Here is an 18,529-nt window from a genome sequence, read left to right as displayed (position 1 = left end):
CGCCGCCGTGCTTCTGTCCCGGCCCCGGGCCACCCACGGGGCGGCCGGCGCGCCTGGCCCCGGGATCTGCAGACCCCCGAAGGTAAATCCGCCCTAAAGCCTGGCGGCTAGATCGCCAGGGGACCAGCGACGGGGGCGGGCGTCTGGCTGGCGGCGGAGCGGCACGTCCCGCGGCGAGTTTCCCAGGAGAGCTGAACTCGCCCCAAGTCTGTGGTGCATCAGCTTGCACCCGGCGAGTTGGTGGCGGGCTCGTTCTGTGCGGGTGGTCTCTGGGCGCGGGAAGGGCCGGAGGCGATTGCATTGACCCGCTCGGTCTGCTGCCCAGACTTCTAACCGGATCGGCAGCGCGCTGGGCGCCCGTTTGCCCGGGAATGGCGGGTCAGCGCCGTGCGGCTGTGCCCGGGGCCCCAGCCGGGGTCGGCCGGCTCCGAGGGCGCGTGTCTGCAGGGCGTGCCGGGGCCGGAGGCAACCTCTGTAACTTCTTTCCTCTTTAGGCGAAGCTAGCGAGGTGCTGTTTCCCCGGGGCTGGCGCCTGAGGCTCCGCTATGGACGGCGAGAGCGAAGTGGACTTTTCCCGCAAAAGCGTAACCCCTTTGTGGCGGCGGAGGTCGACCCCTCAGCCCTTGCTGCTGGCCAGGAGCAAGGCGAGGCCCCAGTCGTACCAGAGCCCCAGCGGGCTGCTGATCACGGATTTCCCGGTGGAGGATCGAGGGTCGCTCCCCGCGGCGCAGACTCCCGCCCAGGTGCCCGCCGCCTCGGACGGTAGGACGGTCCAGAGGAGCCCCCTGCTTCTGGGCGCCCCCCAGAGGGCCGTGGCCAATGGGAGGACGGTCTCCCCGGAGTGCCGGGCCGCTTCTCCCCGGGTCCGACGGCCCAAGTCACCCCAGACCCCCAAACCGGCGTCGGGTGGCTCCCCGAAACTCTCAGCCAATGGCACAGTGACCTCGCCTGCGCCGCTGCGCTCCCCGCGGACTCCTAACGCGCCCGCCCCCTGCGGCCCCCAGGAGGACCCCACTGGGCTGAACGCCAGCCCCGCGTCCGCGCCCACAGCGAATGGGCTTGCCCATATTAGCCACTTCACTGCCCCCCGCTGGCACTCCGACCCCGAGCCGGGATCCTGGAGACTCTCGCCTGCGCCCCAGAAAAGGTCTTCGGAACAAACACTCCCCCTCCAAAGGCTGCCCTCCCCGGCGAGCGAGCTCCCGGAGCATCCTGCCGTGGTTTTGAGTACAAACAGCCCCGCCGCCCTCAAAGTGGGGAAGCAGCAGATCATTCCGAAAAGCCTGGCCTCGGAAATTAAAATAAGTAAATCCAGCAGCCAGAATGTGGAGCCCCACAAAAGAATCCTCAAGGTGCGCAGCATGGTGGAGAGCCTCGGGGCGTCCCTTGGCCACTCGGGGGATGAGGGTGAGGCCGAGAACGACCTGGACAGCCCGGGGTCTCTGCGGCGAGGCTTGCGTTCCACGTCCTATCGCAGAGCGGTGGTCAGTGGCTTCGATTTTGACAGTCCTACCAGCTCGAAGAAGAAGAACAGAATGTCCCAGCCAGTTCTGAAAGCAGTGGTGGAAGACAAAGAGAAGTTTTCCAGCCTGGGAAGGATAAAGGTGAGAGAGGAAAAGTGAGAGTGTCGTAAACCAGCATGCTAAGCCTGGGTGAGCGTGGTGGGGTGGGGTGCAGAGGAAATCAGAAGTTCTGATCCTCTTTTGTTTTGCGGGAGATACCTGGGCACAGAGATCTTTCGGCCATTCTGTTGCTGGTAGACACAGCCAGGGTTGGTAGGCATGTTTGTGGGAGGAAGTGAAACTCAGGACGAGTGTTTGAACTTCCTAAGCTCAGGCACAATTTTGGGGGCAAAACCAGGAAATTTATGGCTGAATGAGTCCTGAGCGCTTTTAATACAGGTAACTGAAAACTGGCGGGATCTGCCCTCTTGATTGGGATCAAGCTGTCTGGTGCTTGTATAGGGTGTCAGTGGTTACCAATTCCATTACAGTCCATACAAAAAACCTGTTGCCATCGAGTGCATTCTAACTCATAGCGACCCTCTAGGACAGAGCAGAACTGCCCCATAGGGTTTCCAAGGAGCGGCTGGTGGATTCGAACTGCCGACCTCTCGGTTAGCAGCCAAATGCTTGATTGCTGAGGAGAATATTTATTCACGTTTCAGCTCATTGATTATCTTCTGCTTTAATTAGTGAATTTGTTTTTTGAGTGATGATCACCCACTTGATGTCATTCAGGTAAAAGGTGAATTTTTAAAACAGTTGCCAGAATCACAAAAGGCACAAATAGTTGGTTATCTTTTTTTGTTGCTCGGTTTGGTCACCGTGACCTCTGGCTGTATTTCATTCTCATTTTCTGCCCGTTTGTTCTTGAGTGCATTTAACAAATCAGCAGCTCAGAACTTCAGGTGAGGGTGAGCTGTGTGGAATTGCTTCCTTGATTAAGGCCCAGGAGCTGCAACTTACTAAAATTCTGTCAAATAGGACATTTCCTTAAAAAGGGAAAATGAGAGAGGGAGATTTTGGAGTGGGCGTGCTGCCTTCTCCAGAAAGGAGAGAAATCTAGGCAGTAGGGCAGCCATTCATTTTGGCAGCCTCATTGAGTCCTGATTAATCAGAGGACTGGAACCAGTCTATAAATGTCACATATGTAATACACAGGCAAGACTGTTTTGTTTTAGAACCTTACCCTCTTAAAGAGAAAAAGTTACATAACATTTTATGTGTTTTTTTCCCCACCTCTGCAAGTTCAGTTTAACAGAGATGGTGAATCACAAGAAGTGAAATGAACTGAACTGTTGGTCAGTTGCAGATACTCAGGCTACTTTGCCGGGGATTGGGGGACAGAGTACTTTTTATTTCACTTATTTTGTGACTTGTAGTGATCCTATGAGAGAGCTGCTCCTGGGATCATCTGCAGTGTGCTTTTGGGAAGCTGATGGATGTAAGAAACAACGAAAAAGTATTTTTACTTAAAGTAGCTGTGTTTTCTGTTTGGCTCATTTATACATAGTTTGCTTTGCTTTCTCCTTTGTTTGCCCTTCTTGTTTCTTAGAAAGAAATGCTGAAAGGACAAGGAACATTTGATGGAGAAGGTAAGTGTTTGATTTTCCAGACTTTGATTGCTGTTTCAATGTGGAATATCAATTATAAGTTGAAATCCGATTGCAGGAACAAAAACACTTAAAATGAGAAAAATGTTCAACCTCTTCCCATGTTATACAGTGCAAAGCTCTGTGCTAAGCTAAAAATGTCTTCTAGCAATGCCAACAATGAACACAATCAGTGGTGTTCTTTATAAACTGGTAACTGTGTCAGTCAGTGTCCTGGGATTTTTAATTCCTCTTTCCTCCACTGACTCCACCCCCACTTGCCTCAAAAATATAAAGGAAAAGCAAGCTTTAGCTTCTTTAATTAAAAATTCTGAGAGTTTGGCATTTAGATCTGAGGTCATCGTTCCTTTTGACTTAATATTCTTCCCCCCCTCCATATTTCCACATTTTATTATTGTTCCTGATTTCCTGTTTCATTATCAAGTTTCAGATTTGGGGAACTATAACTTTCCTGGCTGACAGAAACATATCCCTAAGAATTTATAACCTGTATAATATTGTTGTTAAGGATCTCAAGGGCAAACAGCAGCTTTAACCAGGTGTTCACACCTTGATCAGATTAGTGGGCTCTCTGTAAATAGATGGTCATACGTCAGCCGACTGGAAGAGCATGAAGGGAGCAGTCCCAGCCGAGGCCTTGCAGGCTGCAGGATCTCGGTGGCAGGAAGGATAGTTACTTTCTGTCATGCTTTGAAATGCTAGGGTTTTTCAGCCTTTAAAGAATAATGAATATTCTTCATATCCTGTAAGTAAATCTTATGTGAAACCATTCAGAGTTGCAAAATACATAAATAACCTTGAGTGACTCCAAAAAGATGTTCCCTACAGTTTTTGTAAAAGTCAGTTGCCCGCTGGAGCATTATTCAATACGACCCCACTCACTGTTGTCAAGTGGATTCGACCTATAGCGACCAAACAGGACAGAGCAGATCTGCCCAATAGGGTTTCCAAGGCTGCAGATCTTTGTGGAAGCAGGCTGCCACATCTTTCTCCCACGTAACTATGACCAGTTTATAAAATTTCATTCACTTCACCCAGTCTTAGGAAACAGTTCTAAGTAGAGAAGACACCCTGAAAGAGTATTTTAGCTGGTTGCGACAAGTTCATCTCCCTGACTTTATACGGAACAGACCAAAAGCTCTGAGAGGTTTAGTGACTTGTCCACTGTCACGTAGCTAGTAGCAGAGCCAGCACTACAACCCCGACCTTCTGGCTCTGAGCCCCGTTTGTGTTCTCTTGTGCCATTCTAAAAACAGCCAGTTTCTCAGTTGCCACCGAGGCGATTTCAACTCGTGGCGAGCCCCCTATGTGTCAGAGTACACCCGTACTCCAGAGAGTTTTAGTGGCTGATTTTTTTGGGAGTACATTGCCAGGCCTTTCTTCCTAGGCACCTCTGGGTGGACTCGAACCACCAGCCCTTTGATCAGTAGCCAGTCCTGTTAACCATTTGCCCTACCCAGGGGCTCCACCCTATGAACACAAAACTAGCAGAGCGTCTACCTGGTGCTGTTTCTTAGGGAGGTGCTTTGCGTCCTCTGGGATTTGACACTGATTCTGTGACTTGCTTCAGAGAGCTGCCGCATTTAATTTTTTTCAGGTCAGAGGACAGACCTTCATCATGACTAGTTTCGTGTTGTTTCCTTTTACAAGGAGCTGTGTCTCTGCACTCTCTCTTGTCTCTCTCTTCTCAAATATGGTAGTCCTAAAATTCTTCTCCACGTGTATGCACACAAGGACTGCAGGGTTCTTACAGCTAATGACTGGACAAGCGCGATGACTTGGGAGGCAGTGTGGTAGTGTGGTGAGCGCCTGTGATGGTGGAACTGAGCAGGCCTGGGTTCCGGTCCTACTCCTTTTACTCACTGATAGGGTGACACGGAGTGAGTGCCTTAACTTCACTGATCCCCAGTTTCATCATGTGTGAAATGGGGTTGATAACACTAATGTTCACATTGTTGTGAGAATGAATGAGAAATCATATAGTCATTGTTGTTATGCATACGAACCAAAACTGAACCTGTTGCCATGGAGTCAATTCTGACTCATAGCAACCTTATAGGGCAGAGCAGAACGGTCCCATACGGTTTCTAAGGAGTGGCTGGTGAATTTGAACTGCCAACCTTTTGGTTAGCAGCCATGGTTCTTAACCACTGCACCACCAAGGCTCCATATAGTACGTGCCAACCACTAAGTACTTGAAAGGGTACTATAGGGATGGGATGGAGCCTTCGACAGTTCGAATCCACCAGCTGCTCCTTGGAAACCCTATAGGGCAGTTCTACTCTGTCCTGTAGGGTCGCTATGAGTCGGAATTAACTCGACAGCAGTGGGTTTGGTTTTTACGTGGATGGGGGAGACTCAGTCTTTACCCTCATAAGCAGTGTTACATAGGCAGAACAATCAGAGAAGAGCAAAATCTTGCGTAGGCTCGGGTGATGCTCTGGTCATGATTGCATATAGAACATACTGTGGGAAGTCAGAGAAGAGGCGGAGATTTGCGTGCTTCAGTAGATGGGAAAGGCACCTCAAATTCAGAATGTCCCCCTCCCCCCAAAAAAGGACAATTGCCAGCCAGTTGACTGACGCATGGCGACCCCCATGTGTCAGAGGAGAACTGTGCTCCACAGGCTTTTCAGTGGCTGATTTCTCAGACGTAGATCACCAGGCCGTTCTTTTGAGGTATCTCTGGGTAGACAGGAACCTCCAACCTTTGGGTTACTAGCTGAACTATTAACTATTTGCACCACCCAGGAACTCCTAAACCTGAGTATCTTCTGGTCTTTCCGTCTCCTTTGCATGGTGGGACCCGAAGACCTGGGAAACCTTAACACCACCTGCCTCTTCCCAGTCCCCACATGCAGTCCATCACCAAGTTCTTTCCGAGTGGCGTACCCCAAGGCTCTGTTATCTTTCGTCGATCAACCGTCAGCGTCCTAATTGTTCTCCCAGGTAGTTCAGTGTCCTGTTCCTCCAATCTAATCAAACCTTTCCTTTCAGTGGATTCCCATTTCATTCAGGATAAAATACAGTCTTCCCAGTGTAAAGAAACCTAATCCTTCTGTACTCGGGATAAAATCCATTTCCTTAACTAGGCCTACGAAGCCCTGCTTTGTCTGACTGGCTCACCTCCCTAAGCCCACCGTGCACCCTTTGCCCACTAGACACCTCAGTTCCAGCCACATTGACCTTCCTTAGTTCCTGGAAAGTATTAAGTTTCCTCCTGCTTCAGGACTTTTGCATATGCTTTTTCCTTTAGCTCTGCAAATTTTCAGCTTGCAGACCTTAGATTTTCCTCCTTGACGCCGTCCCAACCCCTAGACCAGCCCACACCTTGCCTACAGTCTGTTCTCAGACCATTCCGTTTGTAGGTGTGTTTTGGGGTAAGATCACTGTGTCCCCACAACCCTCTGATAACTTGCCACCTCATTTGGAGTAAAACCCAAAACCATTTCAATGGCATAGAGCCGAGGCCCTGCATGATCTGCCCTCTCCCCACCGCACCTCCTATCTCCTCTAGTTTCCCCTCCTTGCTCACTCTGCTCCAGCCACCCAGGCCTCCTTGCTGCTCCTTGAACCTGCAGACGTACAAGCACACTTTGGCCTCAGGGCCTGTGCACCTGCTGATTCCTCTGATGGGATGCTGTTTCCCTGCTGTGCGTACATACAGGTGACTTGCTTTCTCGCCTCTTCTAGGTCTTTGCTGAAATGTCAGCTTGGTGAAGCCTTCCTGTCGTTGTTACGTGTCCTCCAGTCAGTTCCGACTCATAGCGACCCTGTGTACAACAAAATGAAACACTGCCTGGTCCTGCGCCATGCCCACAATTGTTAGGTTTGAGCCCATTGTTGCAGCCGCTGCGTCAGTCCATCTTGTTGAGGGTCTTCCTCTTTTCACTGACCCTGTACTTTACCAAGCATGATGTCCTCCTCCAGGGACTGGTCCCCCCGATAACATATCCAAAGTATGTGAGACGAAGTCTTGCCATCCTTGCTTCTAAGGAGCATTCTGGCTGTACTTCTTCCAAGACAGATTTGTTCATTCCTCTGGCAGGCCATGGTATATTCAGTATTCTTTGCCAACACCAGAATTCAGAAGCATCAGTTCTTCTTCAGTCTTCCTTATTCGTTGTCCAGCTTTCACATGCATATGAGGCAACTGAAAACACCATAGGTTGGGTCAGGTGAACCTTAGTCCTCAAAGTCACATCTTTGGTTTTTAACCCTTTAAAGAGGTCTTTTGCAGCAGATTTGCCCAATGCTTTCCTAAACCACCCCATCCAAAAAATCTACCACCCTCCCAACACCCTCAACCCCCTTTTCCTGTTTTGTTTTCTCCATGGCATTTGTCATCATCCGATATACTGTGGGAGCCCTGTGGTGCAGTGGTTAAGCGCTCGGCTGCTAACCGAAAGGTTACTGGTTCCAACCTACCAGCCGCTCCGCAAGAGAAAGATGTGGCGGTCTGCTTCTGTGAAGATTTCAGCCTCAGAAACCCTATGGGCAGCTCTGCTGTGCCCTACAGGGTCGCTCTGAGTTGGCATCGGCTTGACGGCGGCAGGTTTTGTTTGGTTTTTGGTACACTGTAAAAGTTACTTGTTCATTGCCATTATCCCCTCACTCTAATGCCAGTGTCGTGAAGTTCAAGATTTTTATCTCCTGTGTCTGTTGCTGGGTTTCTAGTGCCAGCAGCACTGCCACCGAGTAGGCACTCTCTAAATATCAGTAGGAGGAATAAATGCGTGAGTGAATTCGACTGTTTTTCTCGCTAGATTGTTAGTCCGTGAAGGCACAAGAGGTATCTCTGGTTTCTCCTTTTATGCCCAGCCCTTGAAACACAGCCCAAAAAGCCAAAATCCAAACCCACTGCTGCCGAGTTAATTCTGATTCCGTGCTATTTGTTAAGAAGATAAATGAGTGGTGATGGACCTTGAAGGAAAGGTAGGGTGGGAATTCAGTTTTCACCTAAAAACAGTGATTTAATAGGGCCCTACTACCATTCATGGTGGTGGTGTTGTTAGGTGCTGTCTGGTCAATTCTGACTCATAGCAACCCTGTAGGATAGAGGGGAACTGCCCCCTAGGGTTTTCTAGGTTGTAATCTTTACAGGTTACAGATCAACAGGTCTTTTCTTGTGGAACTGCTGGGCAGGTTCCAACCGCCAACCTTTCGGTTAGTAGCTGAGCGCTTAGCTGTTGTGCCACCAGGCCATGGATAGAAACATTTCATAGATGGGCCCCTCTCCTCCCCTGCAGATGAGGTAGAGACAAAGCTGTCTGAGTGAGAAAATCACTTTTCTATGGTTATTCTTTAGTGACAAGATCCCGTCGTCTCGCTGTTGTTTATCAGACTGAAGACGAAACGTGTATAAATATGGATGTTTGTATAGAACAAGTAGTGTAATGACTGGGGCTCATTAGTGACGTATAGGGATTGTTTTTATTGCAGAAAACGCAGTCCTGTATCAGAACTATAAAGAAAAGGCTCTTGACATTGACTCTGATGAAGAGTCAGAACCCAAAGGACAGAAGTCAGATGAAAAAATTGTGGTTCACCATAAGCCGCTGAGGTCCACGTGGAGCCAGCTCTCTGCGGTGAGTGCTTACCTTTTTCTTTTCTAGCTGGGAGAAAAAACTCCAGTTGTGGAAATTACACGTGGAGGTGGTTTTAATTTTTTCTGCCAACAATTCTGTAATCCTAAGGTGGAAGACCTTTCTTTTTAGATTGTGAAATGTTTCTTGACACTCTGCAAGCACTAATGAGATACTTCTGATCAGGGAAACTGGGGTTTGATAAAGTAAACTGGTATGAGACTGAATGTACTACGAACTCTAGAAACTTCCCCCTCGGCATCCTTTTTGGCTTTTGTTCTTTTCCTGTAGTGTATACACAGTGGTAACTTAACATATCCTGGACTTTTTGTCATAATTATGCAGTGTGTATGTATATATGTGTGTCTGGAGCCCTGGTGGCACGGTGATTAAGACCTCAACTGCTAACCAACAGGTCAGCAGTTCAAATCCACCAGGCGCTCCTTGGAAACCCTGTAGGGCAGTTCTACTCTGTCCTTTAGGGTTGCTATGAGTTGGAATCGACTTGACGGCGACGGGTTTGGGTTTTTTTTTGGTTTATATATGTGTGTGCACACAGTAGGGAAATTATGAACGTGTTTCCTTGGCAGTTTCATTTGCTATAGGCACATCTATCCATGTTTTTTTGAAGTTGATGAACGAAGAGTGTTCTTTTCCATTTCCGTCTGGGCATCTTTTGTGTGTGTGTGTGTGATACTTACTTTTGTGTTGAGTAATTTCTCCTCTCTGCATCAGGCTTTTTTTTGGGAGGAGGGCGTAATTTCTTTTTCTACTGGCTTAAAAAATAGCACACTGTGATGCTTACTTGACTCGATGTGAGTCTGGGCACAGCGTTTGCAGGCATCTGGCTCATTCACCAGTAGAAAGGAATTCCCGTGGCTTGTCTGTGCCCTGCGTCGAATGGTGGAGGCATCACATCCAAAGCCAGCCAGGACAGCTCAGTGAAGCCTTGAGCAGCAGGGGGGTAGAGCTGATTCCTTGCTAAGCTTCAAGGAGCTTTGTTCAACATCAGGAATCCCGTGTATTTAGGAACCATCAGCGTAAGAAAAGGGGTTATGTATGTGAGAGCTGCGGGACCAAGGACCTGGAACTGTGTGTATCGTATTGGTATTGAAAATTTTGGAAACCAAGCCTTTTTTTCCCTCACCCCCCAACCCCCCAGTTTTGTCCTAAGGAGATTCTGTTCCTTTCCAGCGCCTCCAATATGGGGCTACCCTTCGTATTATGTCCCAAATGAAAATGCCTCCGGGGCAGGGCAGGTAATGTGAATAAGTCATGCTAGTGAGTGTGGGATGCTAGGAAATGGTGGAGACTGGTGAGCAGGCCTTAAAGAAATCGAGCAGCTGCCGCTAAGCTCAAGCCAGGTAAATATCAGGGCCGGATGTTACCAGAACTTTTGGATACTTAAAAAGAAAATCCAGAAATCCAGACTTTTATGAGAATTATCCTCTTCCAAATTTTTAAAAAAGGTTGTGTGAGCCCAACAAAAATATCCCTTGGCCAGATGTGGCCTGGGCTCCCACAGTCTGCACCCTCTTCTCTTCGGGGTATGTTTATGACTTTTCCACATGGTGACGTAGTAACTCCTATCCACAAAATGGGAATTTGTAGCCAGCTATCTTAATCTAACGATCTCATGATGTACATATACCCAGGCAGATGGTTGGAAAAGGCGGCCACGAGGCCTTTGGAGGCTGTGTAGGCTTTAAGTGGCTGTCAGTGTCTTGTTGGTGTGGACCAGTTGGTGAAGGATCCCGGAGCAGGGAGCTGTGGATTTTCTGAGTTCCCTGTCTCTGCAGCAGCTGCATTGGTTAGCGTAGGCCTCAGTCCTGCTGTTGGTCTTGAAGGCTAAACAGCAATGTAGTCTGCAATGTCAATGACACTCTGAATATCGGGCTGCCCTGTCTGCGTCTCCCAGAGCTTAGCCTTCACTGAGATTAGCACATGCTTGTGCAAATTAAAGTAATAGGGCACCTCCTTCAGTCCAGCTTCAAATACGGATGTGCGTTTTATTTGACAAAGGATGGACGTACCAAGGTGCCTTTGTTAACAAGATTGATGTCAAAGGGCTATCTTGTAATCAAATGCGAAACAATAAAATGGGTTCTAACTTTAGTTTGTGTTTTCTTGGAGTTGGGCGTTTCCGGGAGGCTGGTGTGTATTTATTTTATTGTGTTGCTCGCCAATCACATTTGATCCAGCCAGCACCGATTGGACTTTGCCATCTGGCACTGTGCTCAGATACCAGCCTGCGTTTCCTTTTCCCTTTGGTGCTTCTTTTTACTTCTAAAATGTTCTTTTGTTTTAAAGTACTTCAAGCGTGCAGAAAAAATAATGTGTGTGTGTGCATAGTGGATTTCTGTGTACCCAGCCTCCAGATCGCACAATGTTTACATTCTAATGCACAGGCCTGCCTTATGTTACACAGTTACAACTAACCCATGCCCTCTTCCCCAGCCCCCCACCCCCGCCCCCAGATGATCAGCATGCTGACCTTCTCCTGTGTCCTTTCTATGCTGGGTACCATCCACCAAAAAGATGCAGCCAGCTTTGGTTTTTAGCGAAGTAGGTATTTCCTAAAATAATAACGAAGAAAAGCAGCCGCTTAGAAGCCCAGAAGTTAGTAGATGTTGAAGTTGCAGCTAGGTCCCTCAGGAGAGCAGGCTTCATGAGTTACCTGCAGTGCCAGGAGGTCTCTCCTGAGGGCGGCACTTCCGTGCCTCTGCCTGACCGACTGCCCCACGCCCTTCTAGTAGAGGGCTGCGGTGGTTGGGGTAGCTCTCGGACGTCTGCTTTTTAAATATTTTCTGCATCATTCTTCCATGCTCAACTGTTGATACATCAAATTCGTAGGGAGCAGCCATCTAATCTTGCATATGTGGCTTTAATACAACACACTTCTTGGAGTAAGCCCTGGATCCCACAAAGAGAGTAAGACAAGGGGTTTTTCTGCAGCAGGTTAGGTGTGAATTTGGCACATGCCTTGACTTTCTGTTTGGGAAAGGTGTGGGTGGGTGCCCATGTGCAGTAGCGCTGTTGATTGTTTTATTTATTTTTTGATATCTCTTTTATCTTTTTTTCGAACACCTGTCCAGCTCCTGCAATCCTGAAGTTTGTTATCAGTTGAGTATAAGAAATGTTCAGTATGCTGAAGATTGTTTTGAAGTGCAGTCACTTGAAGTAATTTATAGTTGTTACATAAGACCTTTAAGCCTTCAGTCTGTAGCGTAATTTGTCTTCGCGTGTTTGTTTATGATACATGTCCTCTGGTTTCATTGGGTGTGGGGCAGTGTTCAAACATGGAGGTGACAGGTGCTTCCCCATATACAGGGTTGGGGCCAGTTCATCTGTAGCGCTGTGGTCATCTAGGAATAAGGGAGAATTTGAACTGTGTAAGACAGAGACTTAACTGGACTTCACTAGAATAATGAACGTCTAGGCTGCCACCAACTGTTATAGCAGGATTAAAGTGAAATAACTGGGTGCATTTAGCACTGGCAGCTCTGCTGACAGATTCTCTTGTGGAGTGGGTGGGGTTTCTCCTACTCAGGTCAATGACCTGGGTGCTGTAATTTCATAAGACGGTGACAGGCTCACTTTTCATTTACTTGATTGTCAACGCATGTAGATATTTTCTTAATTGGAATTATAGGATCCCTTCAATCCAGAGGAACATAGTTTGTGTTGCCCTTCAGGCCTTGGAGCTGACTCATTTGCTAGAAGTCATTTAAGTGGTCATGGTTCTCTTGTAGCTCTGGGAAAAGCTTGTGGGTTTGAAGGAAAGTATTGATTGTCTTATTAATCTGGGATAGAACATGAAGTGCTTGGGACAGTTTGTCCCAGGCGTGTAGCCAGCTGTGTCCTGGATGCAAAGTGACCTTCGGGTTTTTCCTAGGCTCATTCTTGACCGTCTCCTCTCTTAGTTCTTGACTGGAGTCTTTTTTGCTTTTACCCTAACTCTCCCCACCCCCGACTCCGGCCCCAAGAGCATGTATGCGTGCACAAAAAAATGACTGTGTGAAACCATTGTTTGTTCTGCTAAACTCAGTGACAGCATCGAAACCACACTCGCCAGCCGTACCCTGACCCCGTTTGTCTGCCATGGGGTGTGCTTGTGTAATTTCTATTACCTTGACATGCCTGGTTCCTTTGAAAGGGTGTGAAGGCTTCAGCGGCAGAAACCGAAGCCTGCTGGCATGTTTTCGGCTTGAATTCTACGCCTAATATAGTCATCCTCTATGAGACTCTCCTGCCTGCTGATCTGCAGCTTTATCATTCATCCTAAATTATTTTAAATGTTTCTTTAGTTTGCTCAAAAATGTTTGTCGGGGACCCGTTTCTATATTTTCACTGAAGTATTTCTTCAGCTATGCTGAGCGTTGCAAAAGGGTGATATACAAGATGTATAATTAGGACCTTGGTCTTCCGTATTCTGGGCTCAGCTTTTAAGGTATACATAGGTCCCCTTTGGATGACTTTCAGGAACTCGTGTAATGAAAAAGAGAGATTGGGAAAGCGGGAATTTTATTACGAATAGAATTGCATTCAGTTGAAAACATAACAGATGCTATGGAGTTTTAGCAGTTTGATCTCCTGGGACTTATTCTTTTAGAATTTGCACTGTGTTTATCGTGAAAGATATAGTATTTTCTGCTAAAGATCAGAGCTCCACAGCTGTAATAAACCCGATTATCATTCTGTTTGCAGAAATGCTTAATGTGTTCAGAGTTCATAGAAAACTTTCATTCTTTTCCCTTAAATTTTCACACCCATCTGAATTAATTCTCCGTTCGGTGACTTGTTGCTTAAAATAGCAATCTGTTCAGTTGCATAATTTTTCTTCTACGTTTTTGCAACACTGCAATCTCATAAAACGATCTTTTACCTTAGATGGTGATTAATGCCTTTCACCATAGCTATCTTTCGTGTTTAAACAATAGAAAACATATTGTCATTTTTCATATCTGGATTACGTTTAGCATTCATAGTGTAAACAGTTAGCCAGGGCTTCGGGCACATACTACTCTACGCTTCTAAGTTGGACAATGGGTCTCATTTCCTAGAATATTGTGTCCTTATAAACAGAAATAGAAGTCTGGGTGCCTAGACCTGAGACCCCCAGCAGAGATCCTAATCTAGCTAAGAGGCATAGTGCTGGAGGCTGCTTACCTTGAGCCAGAGACCGGCCTCTATATGATCTTGGATTTTCAATATAATTAGATTATGATGTTCTTTTAACATTTTTTGAAAATTAGTTTTGACTTACATAAGCAATAAATAACATGTTCTCCGTGTTACAGAAAGGAATTCAAGCATTTCAGATAAGACTAAAGTCTCCTTTGATCACACGTGTGATCCCAGCCTCTTTCCCCTTCTCCGTAGCTCACGCTGTCCTCAATTTGGTAATGTTCTTCTCAAAATTCACGGATGTACATTTTAGGAAAAATAAAGATTACGTGCATCTACACTAATACTATGCTGCGCAGGTTTTTACAACTTGTTTTTTTTTTTTCCCTAAACAGTGAGTCTTGTAAATCATTTCAGGTCAGTACATGCGAATCCACAACATTCTTTCTAATTGCTGAAATATTCCATAGGGTGGGTATGCATTTAGCTGTCTTTCTGGAATATTCTATAAGTTGGATATACATTTAACCGTCTTTCTGCAATATTCCATAGGAATAGTATGCATTTAGCCATCTTTCTATATTCTGTAGGAAAGGGTATGCATTTAGCCATCCTTCCTTGGGGGGTTATATGTGTTTTGAGAATCTAAAAAAAGTTACAAACCATGAGCTCCCCTCAAGACAAATGCACACATTAACACATGTAAATATTTGGGTCTACCTTTTGTTGTTTCAGTTTTGGTTTTAGGGTATTTTTTCCCTTGATTTTATCTCCAAGTACTAGGATGACCTTACTGTAGCTCTCTCTGTACTGATTACAGTTTCCATATTGTTCGTATGGCCTTTAAACATGTTTTTTCTGCATTATAGCAGTGTTACCACTTTATGTAACTCCTTCTGAAAACTCTACGTAGATTGAAGAAAAAAACAACTGTGGTTGGATCTGAGTAGTTAAAGGCACCTGAGTTGGAGATGTGCCACTATTTGTGTTGCTGATTCTCCTGAGAGAACAAGGATGTGGAATTGTGGGCATGTGGGCACCGCACCCTCTAGAGTAGGCAGAGATCACAAGAGACAGGTGCTTCCAGGAAGTAAGAGTTGAGGAGCACAGGGTTAATTTGGGTTCTCATAACTGCAAAGGGAGACGTTTCAGCCAGAAGTCTAGAGGCGGGACCCAGACAAAGGAGGTCTGATGATTTCATTGGGTAGAAAATTTGTCAAGTCTTTGTGGAAGGGCTGCTGTACCCCAGGTCCTGTGTTAGGCACTGGAGGTACAGCAAAACCAGATTCCACCTGCTTTCGTGTCTTGACAGACACCCTGAATAGCGAGACAGACGTCAAGTAATACCATGAGTAAATGCAAAATTACAACGGCGGTAATGCCGTGAAGGACGCGGTCATGCTGCTGGGAGATCACAGGAGGGGTACCAGTCTGGGTGAGGGCTGTCAGTCAAGGGAAGGTGTCAAAGGAAGCGACATGAGCTGCCATCTGAAGAATGTCAGCAGGTAGGGGGTAGGGGTGGGACTGGGTGGAGGCATCCAGGCAGGGCAAACGGCAAGTGCAGGGGCTGCTTGGGGCACAGTGAGTGAGAGGAGCAGAAATGGGACCAGTGTAACTGGAGCCAAGAGAGCAAGGAGGAAAGTCTGTGGGACAAGACGAGGCTGGTGAGGCGGACGGGAGCCAGGCCTTGTCAGGCCATGTTGGCCATTAGCCCAAGAACAAGGGGATATTATTGAAGAGTTTTAAGCAGGGAAGTGGCATGATCTGATTTATTTCTTTAGAAGAGCACTGGCTGCGTCGCGGGTTCTGGCTTGGAAGGAAAGCTGGTTAGGAAGGTATCACTGCGTTTCAAGGGTGGTGGTTCCCTCTCTGCACCTTGAAACACTTCCTTCTCGTGGCCGCCAGGACACTACACCCTGCTGATTTTCTCCTCCCCATGCTGGTGGTCCCTTCTTGATCTGCTGTCTGGGTTCCTTCTCATTCCTCCCATCTCTGAATGGTGGAGGACTCCCAGGCTCCGTCCTTGGGCTTTCACTCTTGTGCTCACTCACTTGATGGTCTCATCCAATCTCCTGGCTTTAAGTACATCATATACTTGATAACTTGCAGATTTCTTTCTCTAGACTGGACCTTTCCATGTGCTTCAGACAAGGCTGTCCAGCTGCTTATCTGATAATCTAATCGGCATCTCAAAGTCAACATGTCCAGAAGTTTACTTCGGATCACTGCCTTCCCTCTCACCCAGACCTACTTTCCCCACAATATTCTTTTTCTCAGTTAAGAAACGTGCCGCTTTTACAGTTAATGAGTTAAAAACTTCGGACCCACTCCTGACTTCTCTCTTCTAATTCTTCTTCTAATTTGGTGCAAAGTCTGTTGCTTTATCCTCAGAATACATTTACTCTGGCCACTGCATGGAGGTAGATCTCCATGGCGTCATCTCAACTCCCTGCCTCTGACCGTGTCTCCTTTAGTCTCATCTCCACATAGAAGCTAGGGTGATCCTGTTAAAACATAACTTTGATATTGTCTGTCTGTTCTGAGCCCCCACGTGGCTTCTTCCTCCACTCAGAATGAAGACAAAGTTGGTGAGGCTTTGCGATCAGGCCTCTGGCTGCCTTGTGGTCGGTTCCACTGTTGGTTTCAGAGACACAAATTGTGCTTCTGCCTTAAGGCCTTTGCATCTGCTGTCTGCTCAGCCTGCAGTAGCTCTTCTTTCTGACAGCCACATGCCTTTCTCCCTCCCCTTCTCCTGACAGCCCCTGTTGACATTCCTTACCTCCTCCACAGCACTTACCCTCCAGCATTCTGCGTAATTTACTATTTTTTGTCAGTTGCTCATCTGCTTTCCCTAGAATAAAAGCTCCATGAAGGCAGGACTTTTTGTCCATTTTGTTCCCTGGAGCCTTGGTGGTGCAGTGGTTAAGAGCTCAGCTGCTAACCAAAAGGTCAGGAGTTGGAATCTACCAGCCACTCCTTGGAAACTCAATGGGGCAATTCTACTTTGTCCTATAGGGTCCCTATGAGTCGGAATCAACTTGATGGCAATGGGTTTGGTTGATTTTGGTACATCCTTAACACATGAAACACTGCCTGACTGACATAGGCATGCAGTGAACATTGGACGAATTTATGAATGAATGAATGTGGAAACCTGAGTTCCCACCAGCAATCACAACAGAAAGTTTCTCAACAGTGAAAACAGTCAGGAAGTTTCCCAGTTAGGGCCAATTTGGACACTTTTTAAAATTTTTATTTTAAAAGAAGAAGAAGTGTTGGATGGTTGTTTGAATATATCCTGGATTCAGTAAATGCCTTTGATACATCCGGGAGCTTGGTGCCTTCTTCATTTCGCACTGTCAGCCCGTAGGAGGTATTTGCATACTGTGAAATCAAATTAAATTACAGCCTCATTCTCCACCAGATATGTCTTTGGGGAAGGTGGAAGAGATGCACTCAAGAGCAATGCAGTCTGTAGGAACACAGGGTAGAGAGGTGAAAGGACGGAAGGCTCAGTTACTTCCAGGAGTTCTGAGTAACTTGGGGGAATGCTAATAAAGAGCTCGATGTTGTGGAATTCATCCATCAGATTCATCTATTTCCCTCTTGAGCTACCATGGCTTTGCTGTGGTCTCCTCCCTCAGTCTAGACGAGACTGCTTTGCAAGGCCACCTCCACTCAGCGGTCCGTCTCCATGATGATGGGAGACTATCATCACCATCAAAATCATAATGGCATCTTTGAATGTGGAATGGGTCTGTAAAAATTTGTTACCGAGTTGTGTTGGTTTATCCAGCGTACTCATAGCCTGTGGACATTCTAGATGTTTAGTCTGTGCTCTAACTCCTGAAGATTACTGGAGCATTTATTATCAGTATTATGCGATGAGATAAAGGCTGTAAAGTTAATGGACAGGCAGCATCTGCAGAAGGAAATATTGTTGCCGGTGAAAGAAAACGGTGGATTATCTTCCCCTTTGGTGTTGGAGATAGCTCTATCACTTTTCCAACTTGGAAACACAAAAATGGAGCTGTTTCCACTTTGCGTGGTAGGAAACCCTCCTACTGGTAAACCAAAAAACCCGTTGCCATCGAGTTGATTCTGACTCATAGAGAGTGACCCTGTAGGACGGAGTAGACCTGAGCTGCTCCTGTTTCCACTCAGCGGCTGGTGGATTCGAACTGCCGACTTTGGTTAGCAGCCAAGCTCTTAAGCACTGCGCCACCAGGGCTCCCTGCTGCTGGTCCAAAACCCAAACCCATTGCTGTCAAGTCGATTCCGATGCTGTTGGGGGTAGAGTGCAGAGCAGTAGGTTGTTGTTTGTTCAGCTGAGCAACGGGGACCCTTGTGTCCACATGGGTTCCAGGTCTCAATATGAGTAGCAGGGCAATGGCTGAGTTGCAAGGTAGCTGTAGTTCTGGACCTGCCACGGGTCTCACGGTATCCGTCTGTTTACATGAGGCTGAATTATTGACGAGACATTTGCAGAGGACGCATTGTGTGCTGGGGATTGTACTGGGTTACGGCACACACAGTGTATGTAGCCCTTGGGCAGCCGCATGAAGGGAGAGGACTGCTGTTTGATTCTGTAGTTGAAGCAGCTGAGACTGGTGTTCAGGATGGTTACTCTCCTGCGTTTTAGATGATATCTGCAGATTACCTGGAGCAGAGCCTCTCAATTTCCCATGTACTGGATGTGGGT

At 47.0% G+C, this 18,529-nt stretch overlaps 1 protein-coding gene across 2 annotated transcripts in view; it reads left to right on the top strand.

The window, feature by feature from the left end:
* ARHGEF26 (Rho guanine nucleotide exchange factor 26) overlaps positions 1-18,529 on the top strand; it is a 131,686-nt gene continuing 113,157 nt past the window's right edge. For both annotated transcript variants that reach the window (XM_004379181.3, XM_004379180.1), the window contains exons 1-4: positions 1-82; positions 495-1,604; positions 3,058-3,097; positions 8,558-8,703. In XM_004379181.3, the coding sequence (XP_004379238.1) occupies positions 546-1,604; positions 3,058-3,097; positions 8,558-8,703 (1,245 nt within the window). In that variant the 5' untranslated portion in view covers positions 1-82; positions 495-545. The remainder of the gene's footprint in view (positions 83-494; positions 1,605-3,057; positions 3,098-8,557; positions 8,704-18,529) is intronic.

The sequence above is a fragment of the Trichechus manatus genome, unplaced genomic scaffold (genome assembly GCF_000243295.1).
Source record: "Trichechus manatus latirostris isolate Lorelei unplaced genomic scaffold, TriManLat1.0 scaffold00062, whole genome shotgun sequence".
NCBI lineage: Eukaryota > Metazoa > Chordata > Mammalia > Sirenia > Trichechidae > Trichechus > Trichechus manatus.
The sequence above is the reverse complement of the archived record's forward strand: the minus strand, read 5'-3'. Positions and strand labels throughout refer to the sequence as shown.